The sequence below is a fragment of the Cervus canadensis genome, chromosome 29, assembly GCF_019320065.1.
Source record: "Cervus canadensis isolate Bull #8, Minnesota chromosome 29, ASM1932006v1, whole genome shotgun sequence".
Classification (NCBI taxonomy): domain Eukaryota; kingdom Metazoa; phylum Chordata; class Mammalia; order Artiodactyla; family Cervidae; genus Cervus; species Cervus canadensis.
The window spans coordinates 46,165,123-46,174,146 of NC_057414.1; the positions used below are offsets into that span (position 1 = coordinate 46,165,123).

A 9,024-nucleotide genomic window follows, 5' to 3' on the forward strand; every position below is an offset into this window, starting at 1 on the left:
CCCCCCCCCCCCCCCCCCCCCCCCCCCCCCCGCCGCGGCCGCCGCCCTCACCTCTCATCGCAGCCGCTTGCGCGGGGTTTGCTCAGCCGAGCCGACGGCTGGAGCGGCGCCAGGCGCGGCGCATCCCGCGGGAACCTCGTTCGACGCCTTGGCTTCGGGCGCGGGTCTCTTGCGCTTGGCGAAGAAGTCTGCCGGCGACAGCGCGCGGAGCCGGTCAGGGCGGGGCGGGCCGGGGAGCCTGAGAGGGCCGGGGCGGAGAGGGGGGCGCGCGGGCGGCTGCCGGGCCGGGGTAGGGGCGCCGTCCCCGCCCGCGCCGAGGTCCGCGGCGGGTCAGCTTTGTTTACGTCGCCGCGCAAAGTGCTGTCTAAGCATTTCCCCTGGTCCCGCGGCCAAGCCCCCCGGGGCTACCGCCGCGTTTAACCCACTCCGCGCCGCGATTGCGGCGCCAGGCCGCGCCCGAGGAGGGGCTTCGGTGGCCCCGGCGTGGATCGTGCTCAGAGGGGAACAGGGCGCGCCCTCCCAACCCTCCCGTGCGAACCTCTCGAGAGCACGACCACAGGGTGGGGACGGGGTGCGGGCATAACCTCGCCCCGCGCGCTGCGGGCCCTTTAACGCCACGGAGGAGGCGGGGACCCAGGGAGGCCCCCGAGGGCCGGGGAACCCGGCTGGCCGGACAAAGCAGGGCCGAGCCGGGCCGGGGCGGGGCCGCGCGGGACTCACCGGAGATGAGAGGCCCGGACAGCTTCTTGATCGCGGCGCCTCCGGCGGCGGCAGTGGTGGCAGCACCGGCGGCGTTGGCGGCGGTGTTGGTGCCAGCGGCGGCAGTGCCCGGCGCGGGGCGCCCCGAAATCCCTGAGTGCGGCGGCTCGGCCTGGGGCTCCTGGCTGCGCGGCGGCGGGACCGCCTCCTGCTCGGCGCCCTCCTGAGGCGCCGGGGCCGCGGCCTGGGCAGGCGCTACGGCCTGGCCGCTGGACGGCGACGCCGGCGCCTCCCCGAGGCCGTCGAGGGACTCCTCGGCCAGCGCCCCGGGAGGCGGGCTATTGGCCGCGCCGTCCGGGCGGGGACGAGGCGCCAGGAGCAGGCGACAGCGCCCCACCTGCACCGTCTCGCGGTAGAAGGCGGGCACGGACTCGCTGTCCACCTCGGTCCACTGCAGGCGCCCGGGGCCCGGCAGTGGCATGTCCAGCTGGAAGTTGTAGTCCCAGCGACGCTGGTCCTCGGCGTTCAGCTCTGCCAGGCGCATCTGCAGCTCGCGGCCCAGCTCCTCGTGGTCCACCGGCCCGAAGAGGTTGCGGCAGGCGCTGGTGCGCGCGATCATGGGAAAGTTGCGGCGGGCGACCAGGCGCTCCATTGCCAATGCGCTGCGGAGACACACGTCGGACGTGTCCGGGGGCTGCGCGGGACGGGCGGCAGGAGAGGAGAGGAAAAGGAGGAGGGAGGAGGAGGAGAGGGAAGGAGGGCGGGGGCCGCGTGCAAGTGAGACCCCGCTCAGCCGGAGTCTGCATTTGCACAGGGACGCTGCGGGAGTGTGGCGCGGCGGCTACCTGGCTGTCGGTACGCTGACTGCTCCTGAGGCTCGCTCGCGGTGTCGTCCGACCTGCGGCCGCGCCCCCTCTGTGCCTGTCCTCGGTCGCTCGGCTGGCTCTGGCCTGGCTGGCACCCACCGAGCGCAGAGCACTTGGCCTGTGGAACGCCCAGTCCTCGCGCGCCCCTTTATACGCGAGGGTCCCACCCCCCCCGCGCGCGGGCCCTGCTGCTATTAGCATAATGTAGTATTTTCAGTTTCAACAACACCGCGGCGATTGGCGGGCGCCGCGCTTCCCCCGCCCCTCCGGCGCCCCGCCCCCGCCAGCCACCCATTGGCCCTGCGCACACACCCACCCGAGGGCGGGGCGGGGCGCGAGGGCCGATTGGCAGGGCGCGGGGCGAGCGCGGCGGCGGGGGCGGGGGCGGGGCGTGGGGCGGGGCCGAAGTTAAAGGGCGCTGCGGGCGGTAACGTGACACCGCGGCGCCCCGCCCCCTCGCCCCATCCCCCCCCGCCCCCACCCCCCGCTCCCGCCCCCCGCTCCCGCCCCCCGCCGGCTCCTTTGTCTGCAAGGCGGGGGCTGCTCGGCGATGGTGGCGAGGGCCCCCCGACACCCCAGCCCGCGCGCCCTCCCGGGCTCGGCGGGCGACGACCCCCCGGCAGGACCGACGTTCAGCCTGGCCCAACTGGCCCCCCGGGGGTCGTCCAGCCCGGCCGCCTGCGCTCGGCCTTCGGCCTCCGGTGCCAGTTGACGGGCCTTTAAGCCGCCGCGGACAGCTCGTCCCTGGCTGGAGCTAGAGGGGGTCTTCGGCTGCCCCCGCGCGGCCTGCCGCGCCCGAGGCTTGTGTCCCTGCCGGGGTTCCGCGCACCTGGAACCCTAACACCTGCTAGACCGAAGGCCTTCGAGCTAAGAGAAAGAGGGCTTTGGGGGACCAGGGGGAGGAAAGATCTGCTCCACTTTTCTCCCAGGGCGAAGTGGCAGACACCTTGAGGGCCAGCTGTAATCGTCTGGGGCCAGGGTCTGAAGACCCTAGCTCTTGAGGCTGCCCACCCTACTCAGTGGATGGGAAACTGGCCATGCCCATCCTGAGCTGTGCCCATCACATCACTAACTGGGTGCTCAGCCGCATAGGGCTTGGCCAGGTGGGATTCCGGACTGCCCAGGCTAGCTGGCTAGAGGCTGCAGTGCTCGATATTGGACAGGGCACTGGAGGCTTCTCCACTGGGGAGCCCAGGGCCCCAGTGAAGGAGGTTAGAGGAGGCTGGCCCAACCCCACCTGTCTGACTCCCCCGCAGGGTCCCGTGGGTTCCAGGACACTCAGGGAACGGGGCTCCAGGACGACACTGCAGATGTCCCGGAGGCGGCTCAGGGGAGGCCAGGTTTGAAGGGAGGGGCATCAACCCAGCTGAGGGACAGGGCAGGTTACCACTCTTGGCTCTGGAGAGCAGGACCAAAGCTGATGCTTTGTGTCAATTTCTTTATTCTTTTTTGTACACTCTAGTCCAAATTTCCCACAGCAAGTACAGATGCGACAAGTTTTTACCTTCCGGGAAAATAAAAACAAGATGACAAAGGCTGTCCTGGCCCTGTGGATCCGTTGGGCGGGGCTCGTGTCTCCCAGCCTGGGCCTCGCCCCACCCGAGTGCCACAGCCGCGCCAGCCTCCCCAGAGGCCGTATGCACAGTCCACAGCGGGCAGTGAACACACAACATGGAACCACGTGCCCCCCGCCCCGAGGATTTCCCACCGGGTCAGGATGCCCCAGCTCCAGCCATGCAGGAAGGCAGGCCAGGGAAGGGCCAACCCCTAACCCAGGCTTTGTCTCCAGGCTGTCTCCTTTCCAACACGAGAGAAGCCGCCGCCCTCCCAGCCCCGCTCTGGACCCCCGGGGACTGCCTTATGGTGTGAGCACCTGTCCACCCAGGGCCCCACGGGGCGGGAGACCTAGCACGCTCCTCGTAGATTACCGGGAGCCGGCGGTAAACCAGGCCTCCACGCGACCCGCCCTCCGCCTGCACCGTCCAGAGAATGGCGTAGGAGGGCCGCCCCAGCCCCTCCGGGGCACACAGGACATCTCCGTGGGCGCCAGCTGAGTCCAGCTGGTGGGCCCCAGGGCCTCCACAGTGACAAGCCCAGCAGCCTGTGACTCAGAGCCTGGTCTCCACGGACAGGGGTGGGTGTGGCATCTCTCCAGGTCACACAGTGCCGCAGCCGTGGGGCCTCGGGCAGCTGAGCCCTGGGCAGGACGGTTTCCGTGGCCCCCTGACTGAGCCCCACCTGTCCTACGGGGCAGGGAACAGAGAGCCTGGGTGAGCCGCCAGGGCCGCAAGGCAGGGTTTAGACCCGCCCCACCGCCTGTCTTCTGACTTCCTACTTAATACTTCTCCAGGGGCTGCGGGGACACCTCCTCTCTGGGCCGCCTTGTTAGTGCAGGGAGGTGACTTTGTGAGTCTGGGATCCCGAATTTGATCCAATGTGGTACCCACTGGCCTACTGAACCTGCTGGTCCCAGGAGTGGGCTAGGTCCCTCCCTGAGCCTGGGATGGGGGGTGGGGGGGAAGCTGAGTTCTGCCCTGAGAAGAGGCCCACAGCCTCTGAGAGCGAGCATCTATCTAGGCACAACATCCAGGCTCTACTTTTGTAATTAAAAATGTAGCCGAAGGAAAAAAGCAAGCTAAAAGGAACAAGGTTTGTGCAGACATCAGAACCAGGAGCGGTGTGGCTACTCTCTCCCCGAAATCCTGCAAGAGGGGAGGGGAGCAGAGCCTATTTGCAGCCGGGGGTGGGGGGGTCGGCAGGGGTGGCAGGCCTAAGCACCAGGCCCCCTGCTGCATCCTGCATCACTGTAGCCCGCCCCTCGGCCAACCGAGGAGGACACAGGAAAAGCCATGAGCTCACCAAACCTCTGCCTTCTCCTCTAAGCACACTGAACCACGTGGTTCTCCCCCAGCCCTTAGCGGGCGGGTGGGGGGGGGGTGCTACGGAACGTGGGCAGGGGCCGCTTCCCCACCAGGCCCACAGGGCAATCCTCCTTCTCCCTGCCTCCCTGCTGCAGGGGGCAGGAGCCCCGAAAGCCCACCCAGAGTGGGACCCCCCCCCCAGCCCCAGCGGCACCCTCTGCACACCCACCTGACCATCTTGGGCGTGCGAAATGAACTTTTATAGCATCTTCAGCCACTGTAAAAATGAGGGGTGTCTGTGACAGACACTGGTTCCCCCGACCTGCATAGATGGCCCGGGTATACCCGGGTGGGCACTTTCCAGACGAGGAGTGAAGGTTGGGGAAGATGCAAGGGCCTGCTCCAGCTTACAGTGGTCAAGGCCCCGGTGGGGTTTAGTCCTCACAAAGCCCCGCAGGCGGGCTGGGTCTTGTGGGCTCTGTTTACAGCTGTGGAGTCTGAGTCTGGGAGAGGGAGCCTTTCCGGACTTCAGCGGGAGCCAGGTCCCTGGTGTCCGGAAAACGCCATCCGCAGCCGCGTGCTGCCCCCTGCTGGCCGCGTCCCCCACCAGCCGCCTCTCTAGCTACCCCAAACCCCCCTTCTCCTGGGGGCCCACAGGGCCAGTGTGTTGGGGGGGCTCACCCCCCACAGTTCTCCTTGGCCTGTCTGTGCCTGTGCCCCTCCAAGCAGCTCCCCAACTGCTATCCAGCTCCCCAACTGCTATCCATCTGGGTGACTGCAGATCTGAGAAGTCTGGAGGGACACGGCCAACCCTGACCACACCAGGGACCTCCAGCCTGCCCTGCACCCTGGCTGGGCACCTTGCCTCATAACCCTTTCAAGAACCTGCAGAGGGAGGTGTCTGATGCCCATTTTCCAAGAGAGGAGCCCATGGCTCAGACGGGTTAAGCACACTGCCTGTGGTCATCCAGCGCTCAAGGGCAGCTGGTTCATGCCCCTGGCCCAGACCCCTGGACGCCTATGAGGGTCTGGTACGCAGGAAAGCAGGAGAGGAAAAGTCCAGAGCTCCCAGGTTCCCCTCCCCTGACATCCCTCCCAAGCCCTGCCCAGGGATGGCTGACCCCCAGGGTTCATCCCAGCAGGGAGGTGACCATACTCCTGCTCGGTCATGTTTCTTCCCCCGTGTAGGTCTTAGCTTGTCCACCTGGCACCCACCAGGGCAAGGCTCTCCACCAGCCCACGCAGGGCGCCCGGGGCGTCAAGGCACATCATGCGGCAGCAAAGAGCACCAAGGCCCCGGGCCGGCCCCGCAGGCCCCTCTAAGCTTCACCTTCCCTCGTCTACAAGATGGGGCCTCCAAGGGGTAGGAGAGTTACAGATTAACCGCCAGCCCCCAGCGATGGGCGGCCCGACCCGGCTCTGCGCCCGCGCCTGCTCAGGAGGGTTCCCGGCGCACTTGGCCGGCGCCCAGCGCCCGCGCGGCCGGGCTGTCCCTCCCGCACCGAGTTCCCGCGCTCGGCTCGCCCCGCCCCCAGCCCCCCCAGGACGGGCTGTTCTCGGGCCGCTGCCAGGCACGTCCTCCGCAGGTGCCGGCCTCCCTCCGCTGACGCGTCCACAAGCCGCACGACGCGAATCCGAAGCTCCGATTACAGGGGCGGCCTTGTGCTGGGGGTCCGGGCCGGGGTCCTCATGCCCCCCTCCCCCGAATCTGCGGGAGGGACTGGGAAGCTCTGGGGGCGGGGAGCGGCGGGAACAGGAGCAGCCCAGGGCCCCAGAGCGCCCCAGCCCCAACTCCAAAGTAGCCTGGGGCGGCTCCCTGCGCTCTCCCCGGGGTCTCAAGCAGAGGGACCCCTTGTCCCACCTTGCCGCGGACTTTTCTGGCTTCAGTCCTGAACGGCCCTGGAGACCCTGGACCACTGGTCACCCGAGGCTCCAGACAGAGCCTCCCAGGGCAGGGGAGGAGTCCTGGGGCAGAAGGCAGGCACCCAGGAGGGGCCCAGGGCCCACCTCAGACCCCTCTGTGGTCAGCTCTGAGCCCCACCAGGCTCCGCTCCTCCTCGCCCGCAGGAGACAGACTGGACGGTCCTTCCTGGGGAATAAACTGCCCCCATCCCCAGCCCTCACGCCCACCATGCCCCCCACTTCCTGTCTTGTCTTCTTGAATTAGTGGGGTCCCCATGAGCATCTTCTGTCCACCCGGGGACACCGGGGACTCACCTCCCACCCTGCTGCCCCTATACCCCACCTGACTTAGGAGCAGCTGAAACGCCAGGGAGGGGGTGTGAGTGCGTCCCACCCCCTCGTCCCCCGCTCCCCAGCAGGACTTGGTCTGCAGTCACCCAACAAGACGGGGTCCGGGCCTCAGAGACCCCGCTGAGCGCTAGTGCTGACCCCGCACTGGGGCGGCCAGCCCCGGGGCGTCCCCCGTCAGGGCGGGGTGCAGGAGGCGCCGCCGCCCTCGCCACCCGTCCCCTCCCCCGTCCACTCTTTCTTCACGTTTCCCCAGCTCCCCCCGGGCGAGTTTCCAAGGCGAGCAAAGCAGCTGATCAGGACAGGGGTCAGGAGGTGAAAGCCGGCCCTCCCCTGAGCCCGGGGCTGGGCAGAGCGGGCGCGCGGCGCCAGGGGGGTCTGTCCCGTCCCCCCTCCCGGCCCCCCGCCCCACGATGGCCCCGCCAGAGGGGCTGAGGCGAAGGGGACCGTCCTCCACGTGAGCGGCGCCCGGGCCGGGCTCCGGCCCCCTCCCCGCCGTTCCTTCGCCGCCGGAGCCCCGAAACTGGAGGCCTGCTGCCCCCTGGTGTCCACTGGCGGCACCGCCGTCGGCTGCAGCCCGCCCAGCGCGCACACGGGACCGAGTGGTTCCCCAGGCCGGCCCCAGCCTCGCCCGCCCACCTCGCCCCTTCCTCACCCTGTGGGTGGTTTGGACAAGGGCCTCGTCCCCTGTGACCCCAGAGTCTCATGTCTAAGATTGGGGTGCGGGTCTGCCCAGGGTCAAGTCTGTGGAGGGGGGAAGCCTCAGTTTCAAAACCATCCTAGCACCCCTAGGCGTCACTCACACCTTAGTGGGAAATAGTGCTCAGGCCTCTCCTGTCTCCAGGGCCGGGCGCGAGCCAGGGAGCAGGGGCGGGGAGGGGGGAGGCCAAGAGCGCACAGACCCCAGGTGAGGGCCCTGCCGGCCTCCCGTCCTCCCGTCCTCTCCCCTCCCCGCTTCCCCAGGCCCTGACCCCTGCCCTTCCCTTCCCCCCGCTCCCTCCCTCCTTCCCCGCTGCCCCGTCACCCCCACCCTCCTCCTCTTCTCCCCATCAGGGCCCGCCGGGGCCAGGCCTCACCCCAGGGCCCCTGCCCTCGCCCCTCCACCGGGGTCGCTGGTCTGAGCCCCCTGTAAGGCCTGCGCCGGTCGCCCTGAAGGGTCTGGGCGGCCGCTGCGTGTGGCCCTTCCTCCTGAGGCACCTCTGGGGAGCCCCCTGGGGGTCCAGTGGTCTGAACTGGGCGCGTTCACCGGCAGAGGCCTGGGTTCGACCCCCGGTCTGCGAACTGAACTCTGATTCACCTAACAATATCAACAACCAAATCAGTAATCATAACTCTCGTTTCTGGGCTGGGAGCCAGGGCCTGGAGCCTCGTGGGCACATGCGGGCGCCTCAGGCGGGAGCATCTGACTGGGGAGCAGCAGATAAGACGCGAGCTTGGAAGGACGTGCGTGCCCCGCATTCTCCATCAGCTGTCCACACTCGAAAATAAGCCTGCACCCTGAGGGAACCCTGCAAGCCACCAGGAAAGGCCTGCAATCCGCATCCAAGCCACCCACAACCAGGCACGAGCCCTGACCCTCCACAGCTACCGGGGGGAGGGGTCGTGCAATGAGGGAGAGTCTCGAGCCCCCAGCAGGAGCCCCCAGCAGGGGCCACTCCAGGTCTGGGATGAGGAGGAGGCGCTTGGGAAAGGAGGGGGCCCCAGGCAGGGAAGGGGCCGGGCATTCCCAGCCCATCACGGCTGGTGCCCCGCAGAGGGAGACGGGCACGGGCCGGGTGGGGGCTGGAGACGGCTGGCTCGCAGGGCCTGGGGCTCCGTCTGGCTCAGGACTGGTTTCATCCTGAAGGCACAAGGGAGCACCAGAGGTTTCTAGCTGGGGGTCCAGGCTCCTGCAGTCTGAGTGGTGGAGGCAGGTGCCAGCGCCTGGGAGCGAGGTGAGAAAGGCAGTCAAGCGGGTAATGACGGGGCCCCAGGCCGGGGGCTGGGGGCCCCAGCGAGGCCAGGTCTGAGGGCTCCAGGAGCCTGGGGTGGCAGCAGGCAGAAGGAGGGGGGGGACTCAGGAGGACGGCGCCTCGTGACTTTGGAGCACAGGTGGCAGGTGAGAGGCAGCAGGCCCTTGCTGAGGGTCAGGGGATCTGGCCACCGGCCACAGCTGCCCCCAGGGTACCGGGGGACCCGGATTCCTGCTGGTGGCATCTGACTTTTCCACCTCTGCCACTTCACTCCCTGCTGGCAGGCCTCCCATGACAGGAGGTACGGGGCAGGGGAGATCTGTGGGCTTCAGAGCTGGGCAGAGTGACCACCTCCTCCTCGGGCAAAGGAAAACGGGTGACCGCTCCATGCCTCGC

The 9,024-nt window shown here is 68.7% G+C and overlaps 1 protein-coding gene across 2 annotated transcripts in view; it reads right to left on the reverse strand.

Annotated features, from left to right (window-relative positions):
- Positions 1-1,737, reverse strand: part of CDKN1C (cyclin dependent kinase inhibitor 1C) — a 2,592-nt gene extending 855 nt beyond the window's left edge. The window contains exons 1-3 of one of the 2 annotated variants that reach the window (XM_043452131.1): positions 1,545-1,737; positions 721-1,361; positions 52-238 (exon numbers count right to left, since the gene is read on the reverse strand). In XM_043452131.1, the coding sequence (XP_043308066.1) occupies positions 52-238; positions 721-1,351 (818 nt within the window). In that variant the 5' untranslated portion in view covers positions 1,352-1,361; positions 1,545-1,737. The remainder of the gene's footprint in view (positions 1-51; positions 239-720; positions 1,362-1,544) is intronic. The other variant, XM_043452132.1, reaches the window with a different exon arrangement.
- Positions 1,738-9,024: the final 7,287 nt, after the last annotated feature.